The sequence below is a fragment of the Anticarsia gemmatalis genome, chromosome 13 (assembly GCF_050436995.1).
Source record: "Anticarsia gemmatalis isolate Benzon Research Colony breed Stoneville strain chromosome 13, ilAntGemm2 primary, whole genome shotgun sequence".
Classification (NCBI taxonomy): domain Eukaryota; kingdom Metazoa; phylum Arthropoda; class Insecta; order Lepidoptera; family Erebidae; genus Anticarsia; species Anticarsia gemmatalis.
Window position 1 is genome coordinate 12255116 of NC_134757.1, and position 22525 is coordinate 12277640.

The following is a 22525-nucleotide window of genomic DNA, read 5'->3' on the forward strand; positions in this document are numbered from 1 at the left end:
CATGTGTTACTTTAACCCCGAAAATTATATTTAAATAAACAAAATAACTTTCAGAAGCTAGTGATGTATAAAAAGGCGATTTAAAATAATATGTCTGTTATGTTTTCACGGTAAAATGACTAATTAAGACAAAATCTGATATAAATTTAAGCTAGTAGTATAAAATTGTTATGTTAGTAATTTTACGCTACCTACCTATCTGGATGCATCCGAACAACATGACCCGCCCAATCTCACTTAAGTTTGGCAGCTTTATTGCCAACATCCGCGACTCCTGTTTTTGAGCGTATAACGGTGTTACGTATGCGGTCTGCGAGTTTTAGGCCTGATACGCTCCGCTCGATAGCTCTTTGGCAAACCTTGAGTTTAGACTTCTGAGTCTCGGTCAAGGACCAGGTTTGAGCACCGTAAGTTAGGACAGGCAAGATAGGTACACATGTCGATGAGTCTACGATTGTGTACCATCGCAAGGCAGGTAAATTATAAAATAATAAAGGAAATTACTGTTGAAGGATAAACAAATAATATATCAGGTTATAGGCAAGTTGTAATCATTTAATCGCTCACAAATAATAATTAAATGGACTCATTCACAAAATCACAGTTTGTTACAATACTCGAAACTAATTACAACTAATAAGTTAATTATTATATTAACTAGCGGTACTTTATAAATATTGCTGAAAAAGATTCAGAACCTAAACACATTTTGATGAAGTTACGCATTACTTTTACAAACATACAAACATAAAAATAAAGTCGATGAAAATCTCTATGAGAACAGTTTTTTTTAAATTCACGAAATTCTAGGTAGCACGCAAAGTAGATGTATTTATATTAGATATTTAAAAAAATAAGCTTTTTCAAATCTGAGTGCCACTGGAACAGAATAAAAATAATACCGATAACATCGTTACATATTTCGAATAAATTAAAAAGGCACCCAGTAGTGATGTACTGCTGGGTGCCTTTTTAATTTCTTAACTTAATATCCCAGCAATATTTATACTGTACCAAATATCTTAACACATAACCGATCACACGTCTATCACAACTCAATTGATTGGAATCATTGTCTATAGTTAACTTACGAACTGACTTCGATAACTGTCTGTCATCTTTTAAATAAATATACAACAATATGGCCAGTTCCCTGACCTGTAAATAAGTTTCGGGTAGTCTACTTGACAGATAAAGTAACAGTAAAGGTATAAAAACAACTGTGAAAATTACAAAATTGGTCAAACCGGGACTCACGATTTCACCCGCACCTTCGGACAAGTATTAGTTAGCTAAACTAGTAGACTATTGATAGATTAATCGCCATTTGGCTTATAAACGCACGCTACCAGATGCTTAACGTTACTTGGTAAACTACTGTTTCACTACCTCTGAATAATATATCAGTGAGAAGAACAGTAAGAACGTTAGCATACATAGTCTTACTTTATCCATCAGATAGTCTATCCATAAGTAGTGAAACTAATACAAAAACTGTTTTATTAATAAATGTGGTGTAAGCTCTGACTATTGCATGTATATGTTTTGTCCTTTTCTCCTCACAATTTATGCCAAACTTGATTGAAAGACGATAGTACGAGTCGACTCTACGTTTATTAATAAAACAGTATAGATTCCAAATTATGTTAAATTACAACTTACTATATGTCATACATAACTATCTAACAGTTATATATTTATCTAATAAATAAATATAGTTTCAAAATCTCTTATTCAAGTAATGTTTGCTGAAACTTAGTCGGTATTTACAGTCAGTTCATAAAATTGGAATGTCATTTTATACTAAAGAATAATTATAATATTTATCTATGTACTTTACAGTCAAAATTATTGTAAATTAACACATTCTAGAACATTATATTTCGCACTGAAAGACCCTTTTAACACGTATAACTCAAAGTTCTAGGTCAAAAATGTGATAAATAGCCAAAACATTGTAGGTTTCATATGGGCAAAATCTACCTAATTTAAAAGATGCTTTCTTAAATATTTGTGTCTTAAAGCTGCAATTTGTAATACGAGGAAGATGAAGGTTTTAAATATAACTGGTTTATTTTCTTAGAAAGACTATGAGACTTAAATAATACGCAAAGAAATTAAGATAATCAACATCATGCAAACTGCTGTAGTTGAACATAATTTTAAGGACTTTTTATTTTCAATACGTATTACATAAATCTTAGAGTTCGTTTCAAAGTTCATGAATGTGTCAGATAACCTATCTGCTACATATCCAGTATTTATAAAACCGGGCCTTTAATTAAAAAACATAAAAGGCTGCCAAGTAATTCATTGTCGTCAAAGACGTGTTTAAACTATTTACATAAATTGTCAGTTGTATTTTCACTATCAAGGAGTCCATACTCTCAATAATAAATCTGTTTAGAATAAAATCTGTCCTAACCCTGTATCATGAAAAAAACTTTACTTAACGCGTCATTTAACTTTAAGTGTCGGAATATAGCTACAAGAATACACAGAATGTGAAATATAAAACAAGAGACAAGCGATGCTCACGGGCGACGGAGACGTAACAACTGCGTCTTTTCGTGCCAACGCTGTACTGAATTTCGTACGCTGTCTGCATAATGACTTGTTGCCATATTCAGACACATATTTAAAGAGTGGACTATAAAGTTTACGTTGCTTTCTGTCTAACATATAATCGCGACACACAACCGATTGTTTCCTGCCAAGTTGTCGTTCCTCAGGCTTTCTTACTTTCTACACTAAATCGATCGTATATCAGTTGCCAATTACATAAAAAAACACCCGCCTCAGAATTGCGAATGTGACATATTTCAGACGGTAAAAGAACGCCAGCGTAGACTAAAAGTAAGCCTTAGGTGCAACGCAGACGACAGACTATCCTAAACAATTCATAGAACACACGTGAACCTGTCACAGTATTAACCTACACGCCAAAGCAATCTTCTAATATCAATGCTCTATCTATACAACTCTCTGCGTGTATTTGTACGCTATTATGGCTAAACTATTCAACAATTACTTCTAGAACTTGGTCGTGATGACTTTTTCTTCTTTGATGTCGTTACTTGGTGTTGTCTTCTCGTTCAGTGAACTGTGTTTTAGACCGTAGAAGAAGTAGATTAGGTAGCCTGGAATAAAGAAGAATAAAGTTATAGTTAGAGGAAGGATTCTTTGATTGCTGATTAAAGAAACGAATGAAGCCAGATATTGATATAAAGATTAATTAGCATATGAATAGGAGTTGAAGTCTTTTGAATCAAAATGAGTTACTGGATCACCCAGAACTAAGATTTTGTATAAAAAGACTGTTGCTATGGTGCTGTTTCTGTCAGGCAATTTCAGAAACAAATAAATGAATCATGGGTCTGGTTGTTAAAGCTTTGCCTCTTGGTGGCTTCACATCTGAATCAATTCAAATTCCTTTTATATAAAAGTTAGAAGTGAAGAACATGTTTACAAGAAAACTGGATTGATTAACTAAAGGTTAACTGCTTTAGTTTGAGCATTGTATAGGTATAGGTACTTACCAAGAATGATCCAGATGATGAACCGCACCCACGTCTGGTAGTCGAGCTGTACCATCAGGTATACGTTCATGCATACGCTGAGGAAAGGCACCAACGGAACTAGAGGCACCTGGAACGAAAAAAAATACATTTTCAAATCCAAGACGATCAAGAAACGAGTTAAAAATTTAAGCCATAGTATTAAATTGAATAAAAAGTTTGGCATCCTATTATAAAAATGATTATGAACAGATACATGCAAGCTTCAATCATCAAACTGTGAATGTATCTTCGTGGACCTATAGCTCATTTTGTTATTTTTCTACATTATGAGCCATGGCACTTGATATCAAGCTACTTAGCTGTCATTATTTCTATGTGTACCTATAATTTTCTTAGTCATCGTGAAATAGTTCTAAAAAAGCCGTTTTTCACGGTCTAAGACGGTTGATATTCAATTTGTAAACCCTTACCGCAAAAGACAGTCCTTCAACACTGTTCCGGGGTTGTCTGTACAGCACGACCAATAGCACGAGCAGCGCTGCTCCGAGCACGCCGAGCGCAACGGCCGCGCGGTCCCATGTTAGTAACGCGCATGTCGCTAGCGCTACACAGACTGTGGGAGAAAGAGGGTGTTAGAAACTATAGGAATGTTTGAAGGGAATCTAAGTTACTGCTTAGCTAAGTAAGTCTAAAAATTGCCATAAGCTTGACTGGAATAATTGTCTAATATAGACCGATACAATCCTAATGCTCGATTTTATGAATAGGATTCCGACTGTGCACTTGCAAAATATGTTTCTGTACAAATGTTTCTGAATAAAATGCTTACTTTTAAGGACTGATACATAATCCTTTGTAATCTGAATATGCTATTTCTAGTTCATCACGTCTATTCGAAAATTCTGGTAAATGTTAAAATAGTCTGCTAATTTCTTTGTATTCTTGAGAGTAAAGAAGCAACTTACAGAAGATAACAATGGTGACTTTGGCGATGGTAGAAGACAGTTGCGTGGGATACTTGATGCCGAGGAGGTTGAACAGTTGTTTGGCGATGTTGTACGGCGTCTCCGGCGCAGGCTTGGTGGCGTGCAGCTGTAGGGTCTGTTCTTCTTCGTATCTGAAAGAAAAAAGTTATGTTTATTTTTGGCGAAAACAATTTGGCAGGAATTGGCAATTGATTCCTAACTAGGTCAGTTTTGCTGTGGTGTTGTGGTGTGGATATTGATTTACGGAGTAATGACAGATTCCAGAGTTCATATTTAAATAATTTACAACTGAATTCTAATTCCCTTTCATAAAACCGTACGAAAAGAACGATTTTGATAATCTCAAAACTTGTGTTAAATCGTCTATGTTACGTAAAATATTAGTAACAACTTAGCAATGTAGCCAATAAATAGTTATGTTATGAGTACGTCTTCCTCATTTGGAAAGGTAACGGCACAAGTCCTTACACAGTGATAGACTTTAAAGGAAATCGCGTTCCGGTTACAATTAAACGTTCCAATTTAAGACGCTTTGATTGGGTATACTTCCTAACAGTGGCGTAACTACAGGGTGACAAGTCGGCAAAATGCCACGGGCCCCCAGCCGGAAGGGGCCCCCGATCATAGGAGAATCCCAACTCCCAATTTTTTAATTATCATACATTTCAACTTTCTTATATTGGGGGGAGGAGGCCGACGGATTTCGATGAATTTGCCACGGGCCTCGAACGATATAGTTACGCCACTGCTTCCTAACTCTATTAATTAGAACTTTAAAGGCGTAATTAATTACAGAAATACTGTAAAGATCAGGACCAGCTGCGCTTCACACCTCCAAAAAAGTAAACAAGAGTCCTCTCATGAAAATTCGGATATTAAAATGGTCTTGCTGATTTTTGTCTGTCCATATTACATGTAGGAAACTGATGTAATGAAAGTTGTAATTTATAAGCACCATAAGTTTACCACCGTCCTCTAAATTTAAAAAAAATCTAAGAATATCATATTTGGCGATCTTAAGACATAGGTATCTTACCTTAGAATAAGTACGCTGGTTGCGACGATAGTGTAAGCCAGTAGGGTTCCGATGGACATCATGTCAATCAACTGATTCAGGTTGAAGATAGCGGCCATTGTTGCTGTAGAAAAAATAAACATATCGTTATTATTTTAAGAAGATTTTTCGTCTGCAGTAAGATTTGGGACTCACAAAGGTTCTGTTACGAAACTCAGATCTTTTAGCGTTTAAACTCCAAAAACTGAGTAGAAAAACTACCGCTAAATGTACTCAAAAACCGGGGGCTAGTCTGTATTTCAAACATAAGATTAACAAGGAAGGAGTTTTATTGTATTCGTTCTTTAATATATCGGTATTATGCTTATATATTATATTGCTTCTGACGCATTCGTTCTACATTGTCAATGTTTAAAACGTGATTATGAATAATTATGACAATTAGCATGGCCATTACATTGTGTTCTTCAAAAGAATTTTACATCATACAGTAATAAAAAAGACCCGTCCAGTCTTTTACGATTTGTATTTTTGAGTCGGACTGAAACAAATCTAACAAAATCTTTATAAGAATAGAAAATATTGTACGTATTGATTAGTGATCTGTTGTACAATTAATATAAAACCAACAGATGGATCCTGTGAATAAGTTTAAGTTTAACTTTATTGCTGTTTAATTTATTAAAAAATCAGGGTTATATCAATCATTACTTTGTAAGACAGATCTGGAAAAGCCATGCGACGAATACGCGGGCAAAGTTTGTAAAATATCTTACCAGACAAAAGTCCACTCAACGCAGTAGCCAACAACGGCGTCTTGGTCTTATTGTTGATAGCAGCCAGAGGTCTGAAGAGTACTCCATCACTGCCCATGGCATACAACACCCTGGGGAGAGGGAACATGGCTCCGAGAAGGGACGTGCAGAGAGCGAAGATGGCGCCGATGGTGACGATCCATTTGACAGCGGGGAGACCAGCTACCGTGAACACGTGGGGGAAGGGAGCGTCAGCGTCCTGAAAAGCAGATATGGGGTTTAGAATGTACTCAAATCTTCTTTTTTATCTCTGTCAACTTTAACATCACGCCTATTGAATCGCTAATTATATTTAGCCATTTATAATGCCTTTGGTCCCGAGAATAGGACATATCTTTTGCGAAGCATTGATAACATGATAGTCAATTTTGATCATCTTGTATTTTACAGACTTGTATTATGATGCTCTTGATATTTCCAACCCACTGGAGTAATTTTAAACCCAAAGTAATTTTCTATTTGCGGTTTTATCGAACTCTTCAATCAATTTAGATACTTAAATTGATTTATAAAAATATACTCACTTGTAAATAATAAGGCAGCATCATAGTCAGAACAGTCGCAATACTGAAGTACGACACGAAGACAATAGTCAACGACAGTACAATGGACATCGGGATGTCTCTCTTAGGGTTCTTGGCCTCCTCTCCCGTGGTCGCCACGCAGTCGAAGCCGACGAACCCGAAGAAGCACTTGGCAGCTCCTGCCATGATGCCGGCGACACCCCACGGAGCAAAACCACCTTCTCCGGCCTTATCTTTGTATTCTTCTGGAATGTCGGCTGCGTCGATCATCCAGTTGGCTGGGTCACCTGTGAAAGAAGAATATTGGTAAGATTTTGGTATGTTATGGTGGTTGAGTGGTGTAGCATAGTGTAGTCATATAGATGAAGTTTAGGCATAGTTTTTTCAGAATACGCTAGTTTAATGATGTTCTCGTATAGTAGGCGGGGGTCAAATATTTTGCTATCAACCAGGCATGTTACATAACTTCGGGCTACTATAAAGTAGAATTAAACAAAAATTGTAAAGCCCATTAATTTTTCCGAGAGAATTAGACTGGAGGCTTCAAGATCTACTAAATTCTACTAATTACACGTGTTAATATTATAATTAATGAATTGCTTATTTTACAGACATTCTACAAATTTAACATGCTTTAGAGCGTGTCACAAATGATCTCGGGATATGCATGAATTTGCACAGCTGTTTAGCGAGTGTATGGAAAGTAGCAGCGAAAGTTATAACACTGAGCTATTAACATGTTTTAGCAGAATATTTGCGAACAAGAATATGGACGACACGAGACATTGTTAGAGAATAAGTCAAATAAATAATGCTTTACTGTACTAACATTATAGAATCATAACAAAGTACTGTAATTACTGAACTGACTGATTTGTAATTTGTATAAATGTTACATTTAAATAATTTTTACCGAAAGACAAAGCCAGTTTAAAAAGAGCAACGTAATTGGAGTCAGAAGCAAGAGCTAGTTTTATGAAATGTTACATTGATAATATCATAATGCTTAAAGCTTTTCCATCTCCAAGAAAATGCTGTTACTCTATCTCTTCTTATTTACTTATACTATTTTATATTAGACACATGACAAATGCACCTAGATTGAAGTCTAAGTGGTTTCACTTTCAACAGTTTTCTTAGTCATTATTTCACAATTTGTTGAGTAGTCGTAAGTAGCTGCAAGTAGCTAGTATTGTATTCCGTTATCATTTGTACACGGGACAGAACTGGAGGAGCCCTTGATCGATAACGTTTCAATGTACAAGTACTATTTGCTAATTGCTTTTACCTCTTATACACTCGACTGTACTAGACACTCGAAAACCTAAAGAGAATATTGTTTTACTATAACACTTAATCATAAAGATTATATATCAGAGATAGAGATACCGGAGATAGCCGAGTGGTATAAGTTGGCACCTCCCACGCAAGTGGTCGCAGGTTCGAACCCGAGCCAACACACCAATGACTTTTCGAAGTTATATGTGAAATAATTATCACATGCTCCAACGGTGAAGGAAAACATCGTGAGGAAACCTTGCATGCCTAAAATTTGTTTAAAACATTTATTGCGGGCATGCAAAGTCCCCAACCCGCACTTGGCCAGCGTGGTGGACTCAAGGCCTAACCCCTCCCTCATTACGGGAGGAGACCCTTGCCCAGCAGTGGGACATTAATGGGTTAAATTTATTTATATTTATTATCAGAGATAGAAAGTGGAAGAAATCGTTACTTTTTAGGGCAGAAAAATTATATTGTAGTGAAAAAGACGTAGTTTATAGACTGCTGGGTCACTTGAGTCATATCACGCAATTAACGTGAGGTTAGGTTATGTGTCCGTCAGTTTATCCAAGTGCTGTTTAGGGCCTTCGCATTGGTTATAAAACTTTCAGCCATGTAAGGCTTCTATACGATATTTTCCTTTATCGTTACGGCAAGCGATATACACATAATTAAAAAAATAGTTATTAATATGTCTGCTTAGCTTGGAACCCCCCACTACTGAAGTACTTGAAAAATGTCTGCTTTCATTCAGCTCTCTACTCAAGAAAAACATGTTGTGCATCAAAATTATGGCGTTCCTAAGTTCATAAATTCTGAGGTATAATGCGGATAGACTTGTTCCTTTAGTCCTATTCCTGTACTTGCAACATCCATGGGAAGCGGTGATGAGATGACCTCGTAATGGAGAACATCAATCATACCGTGTGTTGCGTAAGCCAGGTGTAAATTGTATTATTCAATGGCTATTCTAAACGAGTGTTTTGCAACTGCGAGTGAGTAGACCATTTCTGGCGCAGATTGTCGTATTGGTACAAATGTTTAAGCACTTTGAAAGCCTTCTTTCAGTGAGAATGATGCAAAATTTTGCTATAGTTATTACTTTAGCAAAATTTTGCTTTTGGCTTGATATTATTATAATAAGGCTGAGCCAGTGTCAGGTTTCATTTTTAATATCTGTTCTGAATGAGGTTAAAAATGTTTTTTTCTGCTTAATATGCAAGTTCAATGTTTATTTAGACAGGTCAGTAGCTCAATAATAATTCTCTTTAACTATCGACTACCGGCAACTGACCTGTCATCGAGAAATCTTGTATGAAAATCTGATCAGCGCCTCTGACGGGCGTCGTAGAACCTTTTTTGGCAGTACATGCTAAATGTCAAAATTTCGATAGCTAGCCGGTTGTCGGTAGTCGATAGTGGTAGAGAAGTGAGGTACAGTAGTAAAAAAATTAGAATGTTTATAACAAGATTGTATGCTTTTGGTGAATATTGGAATTTTTCCGATAATTTTCTTGAGCATGTGCTATCGTCGGAACAAACATAAGACATAAATCTTTATAGCGAACAATTGACGTAGATGGTGGTGCACTCACGGCCATGGTCAGTTCCTATCAGTCCCCTATGATCCAATAGTGTTGCCAGATACTTTTTATACCTATTATTGTAGTAAATTCAACTACCAGATGGGATTGAAAACAGATTCGACTATTTGATATTTAGTCTAAATAGTCCATCTTTAGGCTTTTTATAGTTTAGGTACAGGTTTTATATAATATATTATGGGATGCTTAATCGAATATTATGGATATGAGAAACTGCAACATCATTAAGGACACCATATTTGAACAAAACAATCGCTTTGTAAAGTTTAAAATACTATGATATTTAACCAAAACTTAATTAAAAGTTGAGTATTTTTTTTTGTCCAAAACGTAACTTGAACTGTAGCAACCCACTAACTGCAAATGGCACATAAAACATAGCGATCTATTTATATTTGCGAGGAAGGGAGTGGTCCGTATATCTCAATTGACGCGGTGTGTCCGAGTGCAAGATATTTATAGTGCTGGTCATGGCTATCAGCTGACTGGACTATGTATATGACACATGCTTTCTTTGCATTCATTGTAGATTTAAAGTAGTGTTTTTATTAGAGTATCTTTCGCAATATTAGAAAAACAACGAGCACATTTCTTTAACGTTAAAAATGTTGTTACAGTTTGGAAATTTTATCATATTATAAATTAATTGAACCCTTTTTAGTGTCCCACTGCTGGGCTAGGGTCTCCTAGCAAAATTACGGAGAGGTAAGGTTGAGCCCACCTGACCAGGTGCGGGTTATGATATTATTAAGAGCTTTGCTTGTATCTGCTGTTTGTCCCGGTGACTTTTTAAGCAGTAGTTTGGTTTCCAAATAGTACCTTATTATCTTATTATATAGTATCTTAGCTCATCTGGGTATATCATATCTCATAAATACATTAATAGTAGGACGTAGATGTATATTCATTCTTTGTTGTGCATTTTCCTGCACGGGGATTACCCAAGCAGAAAACAAATCTTTGTAAATAAACAATAATGTAGGAGTAAGTAGGATACATCTAGTTAAGTAATGATTAACTTGGGGTTCCCTACTAGACAGCGTCTCTAGTGATGTGTCTAGGAATCCCACAGATTAAGCCATCAGTGTGTTATTTCCTTAAAATTATTGTTGTGGGTTGTTCAATTTATGTACAGAACAAAGCATGTGATAAATTTCCGTGTCTCAATATTTAATGATAAAAAAGTATTTTCCCTTTTGACTGTTAGACAAAGAAAAACAGCCTAAGCGATGGTTTTTTCGATTTGGGTGCATTTTCATTGGTCGTTATCGTCCGCATGCGGGGTGACTTTGTAAACGCATGCCTTAGAGCCGTTTTCATTAGTCGCTAGGTCCCGTATGCTAGGCACGAGAGAGTCGGAAGATTATTTTATTTAGAACTTACTTTTGATAGCTCCAGTGATGACCACGATGATGACTGTGATCAGGTTGAGAGCCGTAAACACGTTGTTGAGCTTCGTTGACTCCTTCACACCGACGCCGAGGAGAACTGGAAACATGACACCATTAGTTTAATAGAAGAATCGATACTTTGTAGAAAGACTAGAACTTTGTTAATTAAGTACCTAATTAAATATTAATAGTAGCTCGGAGATTGGTCACGTTCCTCATTCGGCAATATTATATTATTATGGGACTAACACGGAGACTTCAGCAGCTACCGTTAATTTTTATATGGAGGACAAATGTGTATTTTTATCCGAATATGACGTCTGATCTTAAAATGAGATCGATTACTTTTTACCAGCGGTTATTAGAAGATCTTGGTATCATTGAGGGCAATATTTGAAAAGTGCATTATTGTAGATGGATAAGCAACATTATTTTTAATTTACGTGCCTATCAACAATGCAAGCCGTTAGCTGAAAATAACTAGTGTGAAATAAAACTTACCCGTAATAACAGCAACCAGAGCAAACGCAAAGAAGTCAGGATAATCAGCCAAGAACGACACATTCATCGGTGCAATACTTTGCATGGTGTTAGCCATAGTATTATTGCACAGACTGTCGATATACAAGGCCATGCCTTTGGCGACGCCTGCCGTGCCGATCACGTACTCCAGGATGAGGTTCCAGCCGATGGTGAAGGCAATAAACTCTCCAACGCTCACGTAACTGTACACGTATGCTGAACCTGCTTTTGGGACTCGAGCTGCGAATTCTGCGTAGCATAGTCCTGGAAAGAGATTGTTTAGGTTTAGAAAATCCTTTATAAGCAGGTGAGGAATTTTTGAAATGCATAAATCTAATTTTTACCGCGGCCAGTGTAACCTACGCCGAAATGTTACGCATTCCAAGGTGAGAAGCGTGTTCGCGTAAATTCCCGTATTCTATTATATACAATAAACATGCAATGGGAAAGTTTAAAGTTATGTTGAACCTCGAGTCTTTAAAGTTTGGGTATTTAACAATGCCCTTATTCTATGGTTCGTTTACAACATAAAATTTGCAAGTAATTGTTTGTTCCAGATAGATACATATATTTAGTTTTTTAAAGCGATAACATGCAAATATTATGTTTGAATTAAACATTTAATTTTGTCTATTGAATACACATCGATTAGCAAAAAAACTACCTCAATTTATTAATTCTTATTTTCATCATCTTTGCCTAGATATTTTATTGAAAGAAAGTCATAAAATATTGCACTCTGAATTTATATCTAAGCTAGTGCGAGACTAAGTGCAGTTCTTCAGATAACAACTTTCTAAAAGGAAATAGATAATATGTAACGATTTCATCTAGCGCAACCTACTGGTTCTAACTGCTTATTACAAACGGTGAGATTGAAGACACATTATCAGGCAGTACTTCACTATAACATCACGCTTCTTATATCCACAGGTATAGAGGCAAGGTAGCAATGTGAAAAATATCACCAAACTATGTAATATGTATCAACTTTAATTTACTTGAACGCCGTCTATTCTGTGAAAGCGAGAGTTTTCAGGTTAATATTGTTTAATTTAGTTGTGAAATTCCGGATTTATTTTCAAAATATTCCTACAGAAATTGACAAAGAACCTACAACATTTAGTCCAGCCTGGGAATCAAACTATGGGCTGCTTTACAGGCAGTCGAGTACCATCTCGCTTGAACTTTGAACGACAGAAATTATCTCGATAATTGATAGAATGAAAGCGTAACATACTGATACCCCAATTGTAATAAGTATTCATTGTAAGGATCATACCAAGGGGCGTCTGGTCTCTGCCAACCCCTTTGGGAAGAAATGAATTTGGGAATGTAAAAGAACGGATGGTATGGACAATCTCATCTCAACATAGCATTTATACATTGTAACCAAGTACTTAGCAGTGAAGAGTAACTTGTCTAATGATAGTTAATGATAACGGGGCTACGTGCCTTCGAGCGTGGACATGATACTAAGTTGTCACTTATTGGCACGTGTAAGAAGATACTATCACCTTTAATATATAATAGTATACGGGACGCGAACACGCATTTTAGCTTGGATGCCTAACGTTTTGGCGCAGGTCACATTCACCGTGGTCATCTCCTACATCACCTAGCAAGCTGGTATGGTCTGAATATATATAATATATAAGTTGACTTGACTCTCAGACTGCCTCTATCGCGCGGTCGGTACTCGGTAATGTATTCGACTGCTGATAATGAGGTCATGGGTTTGATTCCCGGGTCTGGCGAATTGCTACAGATCTTTTCTAATTTATATTAGAAAATCTCGATAGTAATTCTCTTTCCAATAAAAGCCCGGAGTTTGGTAGCGTGCTCAATAAATGGCAATAGGCTCGCCACCTAATTCATGGGGACTAATATTGTTAAGGTTATGCTAATTATATGGTTAGGCTAATTGTAAAAAGTTCAATATGTTAATTTCTAATCCTTCCTTAACAGCAATTCAAATATATTTTGAACAATAATACCGTGGCTGTAGGGCTAGCTACTAATAGATCAATTTAAGGAACAACTGATTCACGTTGTACGATATAATAAATATAACACGCGATCACGCTTAACAGCAGATTAAGAACTCGTGCAGCCAATTAGATCAACACAGAAAAAACGTGAAACAAACATTGATAACTTTTTTTTATGTCGAACCGAGAACACCTCTCAATCGATGACATCATAAAAATGAAATGCAAAACTCTGTTTGTATGTATACATATTATTATGTATAGCTAAACTACTTACCCCCGGTTTCTGAGGTACATTTAGCGGTAGTTTATCTATTCAATAGCGTTTATACTCATATAAAAAAACGCTATTGAATCGATAAACTACCGCTAAATGTACTCAGCAACCGGGCAATAATCGATTTTGATGTATTTATAACTGAAATAGTAAAAATAAAGTAGTAGTTTAGAATTTCCAAAAGTTAACCAAACAATTAATAACACATAATTTGACGCAAAATGCAGAATGAAATCAATTTGCCTGAAAACTATGAGAGAAACCTTTGCCCAATTGTGGTACGATACAGGCTTATAATATCATATTTAATAATTATAACGACGCTAAATGCGTGTCTATAACGCATTTCGAAACCCAAATCAGCCAAAGTAAATGCTGCATTTTATCCACATTCTTCACATACCAATCATAAACTTATAAAAAATTGCCTGCATTCAAAAATCTACTTGTAACAGGAAGAAGTACCACACAATAGATTCTATACATTAGACCCATGTACTGTAATGACGTCGAAGCGAAGGCCTTGTAAAGGGACGGTAACTACCACTCACCTGCATGCACGGAGTGTATATTGACAAATTATTGTAATAGTTGAGCAATGTTATAATATTTGAGAAGGTTTGGGTACTTGATTTGGAAGTGGTTTGGCCTTTGAACAGGTTGGTTGTAAAAATCAAAATCAAAATCAAATCATTTATTCATATAGGTCAAATGTTGACACTTATGATAGTCAATGATACAGAGAGTGAATTTACCGCCAGTTCGGAAGGTAGGGCCAATGAGAAGAGCTGGCAAGAAACTCCAGGCCACTGTTTTTAATCGCCAATTAATTTTAACAATCTTTCTATTAGTATAAATCTTTGATGATGTAAGGAGCCGCTACCAACACTACCGAACACACATAGGTATAATATAAATAAATTAAATCAATATAAAGGTGCTAATAACATCACAAGTGTATTGGAAGCATGATGGGAGCATCTACTTACATCATGATAGTATTGCAGTCATGTAGTGGCAGGCAATGATCATTACCAAATTTATAAATACTTAGGTAGTTAGACTTTGACGGCTAAGCTCTACACCGATTTTGATGAAATTAAGCACGTAGATGGAGATAGTTGACCCGGGATAAAAAATGCTTACTATGAAATTATTACGTTTGTTGCTGAAATAAGAAGCGAAACGGTGATCATGGGTAAGTTAGAAGTAAACAAAACATCAAAATTATACTGTTTGAGCTACATATACCTCTTTCTTATTTCAACCGGTTTTTAGACGGTCTGACTAGATAACATTGGATAATAATCTCTTCAAACCCTACGATTTCAGTTTACCATATAAACATCAACATTTTTTTATTTATTTTGCTTTAAACTTACCAGCAAAAGCCGAAGCGACAGCAGCAACCAAGAAACTGATAGTAACAGCAGGTCCTGCGACTGTCTTGGCAACAGCTCCGGCGAGGACATACACTCCCAGACCGAGGGTACTGCCGACCCCCAGGGCTGTGAGGTCCAAGACTCCGAGACACCTGGCCAGAGGCGTGGAGTTGTCACCATCGTCTAGCTGCTTGCACCGTCGTAGTACTGATAGAATCCTTGCACAACCCATCTGGAAAAGAAGAATGTTATTATTAGACTTGTTTCATAACACTAGTTGGCTCCACTGCGCGCTTCTGTGGAGAAAGCCTTTTGGTGCTGAAAACCAAATTAAGCGATGTTACTAGGTCGCAGTCCGCACTACTCCGCATCGCACTACCTCCATTTCAGATTCCACAAAAATATATTTCTTTAACTGTGAGGTAGTTGTATATCCGTTTTTTTTTAAATTAAACAGCCTTAGGAGATGAAAGTTCTGGTTAAATAACCAAGTGTTTTGCCAAAGATTGTACGCCTTTTTTCGCTGAATAAAAGTTCAGGTTGTTATAAGGAAAAGATCCATTCGTGTTTAGTTCAAATTATCTCCGTTGTCTTCTCAAATTAGTTCAATTATAACTTAATGATATAACATCGTGAGAAACTACGCTTTTAAGCAAAGTATTTACAACCGGATAACGAGGCACGCGATGTGTGAAAACCCGAGCTAAATTATAATTACAAATAGGCATTCTGAAGTAATTATAAAACAAGACAATGTTAAAGTAAAAAAAGAGATCTTAGAATTATTATTTATTTGTTTACTGTAAGTAATTTTTTTATATATTACTCTCTAGGTTTTTTCATTTGGCAATAATCTGGGGCTACCTGCTCGAGATTATTGTCAATTATATATAGCTATAGGTTTAACAGAAATAAATTTAACCCCATTACTGTCCCCAGTCACTGCTAGGCAAATATTTCAATAAATGAGAGAGGATTGGCCATGACTTTTCTTCGCTAGCTTGAAGCTAAATTCCAGCAAGAACTGATTTTATAAATACACTGTAATAATTAATATGAGTCGATTTTTTTACTAAGAGAATTAGGAACGCACTTTTCAGGCGTAACAAACCTGTAAATTATCTCTAACTTAGTTTCAGCCTAAATACAAAATAGTTACAAAGTATTCAAAAGAACAAGTGTTGTAAAAATTTACATAAATCTATAAATTTTCACGACAACTAAATAATTTAGCCTTAATCACCGTCCACCGTTTATGAACTGTTATATTTTCCAAATGGTGGTTCACATAGTCACGTTTTCGTTACATTGTGCAGGTAATTTTAATTATGTATGCTTGTCAATTGTATAGGATTGGTTTCCGCGAGTTTGGTCTATTTAGTGACCTTGTACATTGTTCATTGATGTTTTTTGCTATGGGTATTTGGTTGGTAACTGTTATACGTAGTTTCACCCGCACTAGTATCGGCTAGGAAAATCACTGGGCGGGTTACGTTTATTAATGAAATTGAGATCATTTCGCGCAAGTAATTTATAGCGTTTATTATTATTTAACCACCCCTCTATAATATCTCCTATCTTGAGTCCACCACGCTGGTCAAGTGCGGGTTTGGGACTTTGCATGTCCTCAATAAATATTTTAAGCAAATTTTAAGGCATGCAAGGTTTCTTTACGATGCTTTCCTACACCGTTAGAGCAAGTGATAATTATTTCTAATACACACATAATTTCGAAAAGTCATTGGTGTGTTGCTTCAAGTTCGAACCTGCAACCACTTGTATGGGAGGTGCCTACTTGAACCACTCGGCTATCACTGCTTACTGAAAAACTATCCTATCAAAAATGTAAACAACAGAAAACCTCAACATCAACAAAGCGATGACGTCACGTGAACTCAACCTTGACCGTATGATAGTGATGTTGACACACACGTCACGGTATTGTGTCAGACGTCACCCACGTCATTCAGTACTGTGCGTTCAAGTTCATTATACTTTGTGTATGAAGTTGCTTCCTGTGTGAAGGACGGCTATTTCAGGGAACTATAGAGCGATGAAAAATATTCGATACTCCAAATTTTTTGACACTTTTAATTCTCTCATTGTGCGCTAGGGGCGCTGAGTAATTATGTTGAACATTCTTGAAAGATATTGGATAAAATAGAGAATCATTTGATGTGTTTTCCGTCGTTGCAATAATGTTACTTCAGATCAAAATGTTTGGTTTAAATAAATATATATTATATCTAAATAAATATATGTTTACTTGTCCTTAATAGACTTTATATTAAGGACAAGATAACGAAATCTGAAAATCTATATACTAATATACTAATATTATATACTATATAATATTATAAAGCTGAAGAGTTTGTTTGTTTGATCGTTTGTTTGTTTGTTTGTTTGAACGCGCTAATCTCAGGAACTACTGGTCCGATTTGAAAAATTCGTTCAGTGTTAGATAGCCCACTTATCGAGGAAGGTTATAGGCTATATATCATCACGATATGACCAATAGGAGCAGAGTACCAGTGAAAAATGTTACAAAAACGGGAAAAAATTTGACCCATTCTCTGTTATGTGACGCAAGCGAAGTTGCGCGGGTCAGCTAGTATGTTATAAAACATTTGCACAAACAAAGTCTCGGTCAGACCTCTATCGATATCCGCAATATTAAATGCCCAAATCAAATTAAATGTAAAATATATTCGCATTCTTATCCAAGTAGATGTATAAATTCTTCTCTAATCACAATTGTTTGACCGCATTCAGCGTCGGCGTCGATAATTGTACTTAATTGATCTGTTTCGCTGAAAATGCAATCTTAAACATCGTGTTGGAAAGCCGGCGTTTTTCTTTACCTTTTTTGTGCCAATTGTACACTTGGATAGTAAACTGTCGTTTGTGGTAAGCACATAGTAGTGGAGGTAGCCTATGGATGGGTGACTGCTTGATGAAGAATGAGTGATGAACAATTTTTCAAGGTGCACTAAGTTTGAAAGGGATCCTGTTAAAACAACTTGTACAGCTAAGAAATATATTAGTTATCGAATTTTGAAGGGTTGTTAGTAAAATTAGACTGTTTCTCAAGTAGATATATTTTCAATGATACACACACATAACGGAAGCGAATAAATGTTATTTACCTGACTGCCGTAATTACTCTATCCAAATCAGCCAACATGTATTTTTCAACCCAGAAATCGATTTTTAGTCCTATTTATCTACATTCAAACACACCTTCAACTTAAATCCCTTTTCCATTCAGAAAATCAAACCTTAATCCTCATGATCAAGACCTACATCCTCTAACTCTTAAACGGCTGTTTCACAAAAGAATGCATCAATAACAACAACAAAACAAACTAACTATGAAACAATGTGAAGCATTCGATAGAGCCGTCACAAGTTCCGTCACGCTTGTGAACACGGTAATGAAATAAACACGATAATGCCGTGTTGTGTTGCGATTGACAGGATGACGATAGATTTTGTCGGAAGAACGTAATACATGAGCACATACTTCATGTATAAAACTAACTGCTGCTGTAGCGCGAATTTCGACAGCCGGTACTATCGAGTATCGAGTATCCAAAAAAGAGATGGATTGTGTGAAAGAGGATATGAACAAGAAAGGGGTGAATACAAAGTTGACGGCTGAAAGGGATGAGTGGAAGAGGAAAATATGTTGTGCCGACCCCACCTAGCGTAGGACAATGGTATATGTATGAACATATACATTACGTTTGACATTTAAAATGTATTGCAAAATTTGTTCATACAACTCGCGTTTATTATTCCCATAAACATATGTAGCTATGTAGAAATACATATCCATGGGTTTAATACACCATAATAATAACTGAGCAATTACTTCAAAAACCTATTGTTTAAAACATGATCTTAGTGGTAAAACCAAGATTTTATCACAATTTGTGTCGACTCTGACACCAAGCATATAAATTGTGGGAAAATTATTATAAGATGAAGATAATCGGCTTCACAAGGGTGCATCCCCTATTTCGGTACGCAGGGGTTGATTTTTGGCAAAAAAGTAATACCTTTGCATGATTGCGATTGGTTAACTATCTCTACGCACAATTTACAAAATCGATAAAGGAATTAAAAAGTAAACGTGAATTCGACAGATTTTTTGACTTTATTATGTTAATACGAATTTAAAGACTGCTAAATTTTACAATATTTTTTAAAGATGCGGTTTAGAAAGTTGATTTTCAAACCTGAAAGTTTGTTTTCAAAAAGTTTAATTTCACAGAGAAAGTCGATACTCGTCGCTGAGAATACAGGCCGTGTCATTAAAGTATATGCTTTCAGGTCAATTCAGTCATCATGGTATGAGCTTATTCGCAGTTTTTTTAAAATCTGAAAGCTCTTTTCTCGACCCTGAAATCGAAACTACTAAATCTCGTTTTTTTATGCGTGTAACTTGCATTTTATATAACAAAATTATTCTAGATGATTTTTTTATTAAGGCATATTAACGGAATAAACATCAACAATTACAATAATTTCTGTAGTTTATACAAGAGCGTAAGCTTATGCTAATTACCGACCAAAATGTATCTAAAACGTTATTATACGAGAAATATTTTGTATTTAATATAGCTCTACTCTTTTGTATTTTCATATAAAACTTAACATAAGAACATAAAACTGCATCGTTCACGAGATCGTCATTATGCAAATGACCGGCCGGTGACCCTGATGACGAGACTGTATATATACCTGTATGGTAATACATCGCCCTTTTCCTTATATGATCTTAGCATAGTGATTAAACGTAACCCTCAATGTATCACGGGCAATCCCTTTACGTGCCTAAATTTAGAATTTTGTGGGTTTAATTTATAGGCTACGCTTGGTCCCTGGATTTTAGAAAATCAAGGTTATTTTAAGTATGACTTCACTTTAAATGAAATACAAATTGATTTTCAATATTATTGGAGGCTATTATGCGTATCACGAATGTCAGTTGACAATTAGTGTAGTACGTCAAATTGATCGTCAGTATTTAGTACATTGCTGCTTTGACGTAACGTGTTAATCACTATAATCTAAGAGAGAAAACAATGAACAGCATAGTGGCTTTCAAATAGTTGTCAATAGTGTCAATGTGGCCTTTTTTCTTCAGAACAACCATAATCATTTTGAACCTCAATCGCTTAAAACTAAGCTTAAATAACTTACACTCATTCTTGATGGTTTTAAATAAATAATTGTGTAATATTGCTCAATTCAACTTTGAATACATCATCGGGAAATTCGCAAGCATTTTTCAAGACGTTTTCCTTTACCGTTATAATAGATTAATAAATTACATCAAGAATATTACTACCTTATGTTGAGATATATCTTGACTAACGTAACAAATCCGGGACATTACTACATCATTTCATTTATTTCTATAGTATAATATTTTCCCATAGAAATAATACAGGAAGGAAAGAAGTACTATAAGTTAGTATAGTCAGCGTAGTTTCAATAATGCACCAGGCAAGCGATGTGTACTGAACAAGAATATGTTTTTTAGTTTATTATGCACGGCTTTTGTTATTACAAAGTGGCAAAAGCTCAATGGCTATGGTACTGGACTTGCAATTGACAGGTTACATTACAGTCATTGCCGGTGACAAGATTGCTTTATACATATAATTGTGCTATGGGAAGGTAAAAAGCGGCTGCAAAATAGTAGGTATGTGAAGTAGTGAACACACATGGTGCTGCAAGCCAGTTCTCTTTTTTCTTTCTTGGTTTACATGCTACCTCTTATCTAGATAAAGATCACGTATTCTAAATTGTTAAATTAATTTCTTGATGCATGTCCCCGCACTTGGCCAGCGTGGTGGACTCGAGGCCCAGCATTGGGGCAGTAACACAACAGTAAAAAAAAATAGATATTTCTAATAACAAACGACTAAACCTAAGAAAATGCTTGCGATTTTATGTTGTTTATGAGTAATCTGACGCTGAAAGGTAAATAAAGACAGCGGACGAAACTGATTAGGAATGTAGACAGGAGGCAGGAAGTATATAAATAACGAAATACGGAAGCACTACTTGATACTAAAATAAACCTAAACGTTTTCAGAAAGATACACATATTTTTCGTTATTCAGTAACAACCAGAGAGTATCAAGTTAAGTTCTACAGATTTATTGAAATTCAACACAGAAAATTCAATAAAATTTCATGTATACCACATTTTCTTCACCTGAATCATCAACATTGGAAAGATACGCGCCAATGATGATGGTTTCCCACAATAAGGTTTTCCAAAATTTAGTTATATTTAAAACAAAACTGTATATCTTCCTCGAAAATGTGATAGAACAAAGTAAAAAACGAAAATTTATTTTGAAGTCTTGTACCTAACATTTTCTTGCTTCCTTTCTTTGTTCCTTAGTTAGATGTACACATTGTACACTTATATTTTCCTTCTTCCTGTAACACACACTCCTTATTCCCGTTTCCTTTGTTTAGGTCTCTTACAACGTTGTTATCAATATTAATCTGTCTACTTGTCATTTAAGATGAACGTAGATTCCGAACACGCGTTCAGATTTACCTGAGACGTTTTCCTTCAATGACTCATATATCATGTGAATAGTACATGATATTTTGTATTTATATTATTTTTGAATAACGTCCGAAATGAGCTTGAAATGTTAGACTTGCCAATCATTTAAATTATTTATTGATACTACAACAAAACAAGTAATTGCCGAGTATCTGTGAATCACGAATTGTTATGCTCAAAGCCAAAATTTGTGGTCGCTTTTACTATTTCTAATAATGGTTTAATTTATCAGGTACTTATCATTGGCTTTTATCTCTATTTGTTAGATACGCTATGCAACGTTTATCTACAAGTGGTGAAACTGTCCCATGTAAAAATTAAGTCCGTTAATCAATAAAAGAGAGGACTGAGTAATAGCTTGGTATGGGTCTTCATCATACATATGACTATATTTTTTTTGAACATTGAATGATAAAGTCACTGCAAAACATTTCAAGTTTCACCTGAGAGACTTTTATAGTATTTTCATGAATAAGCTTGAAGCATTTCATGGAACAACAAAAAGATAAAGCCTAAGAAAACTCAGATAACATGATAAAGAATTGAAAAATACCGCTTATTTCTCGTATTTTAATGTATGTTTACATTGCAAATATACGCAATGCAACAGGAAAATAG

The 22525-nt window shown here is 35.5% G+C and overlaps 1 protein-coding gene across 1 annotated transcript in view; it reads right to left on the reverse strand.

The window, feature by feature from the left end:
- Positions 1–534: 534 nt before the first annotated feature.
- The window catches only part of LOC142977773 (cationic amino acid transporter 3-like), a 46479-nt gene continuing 24488 nt past the window's right edge, over positions 535–22525 (reverse strand). The window contains exons 2-11 of the mRNA XM_076121860.1: positions 15310–15541; positions 11639–11923; positions 11130–11234; positions 6862–7148; positions 6299–6536; positions 5544–5646; positions 4487–4638; positions 3992–4134; positions 3540–3648; positions 535–3140 (exon numbers count right to left, since the gene is read on the reverse strand). Coding sequence (XP_075977975.1) covers positions 3034–3140; positions 3540–3648; positions 3992–4134; positions 4487–4638; positions 5544–5646; positions 6299–6536; positions 6862–7148; positions 11130–11234; positions 11639–11923; positions 15310–15541 — 1761 coding nt within the window. The 3' untranslated portion in view covers positions 535–3033. The remainder of the gene's footprint in view (positions 3141–3539; positions 3649–3991; positions 4135–4486; positions 4639–5543; positions 5647–6298; positions 6537–6861; positions 7149–11129; positions 11235–11638; positions 11924–15309; positions 15542–22525) is intronic.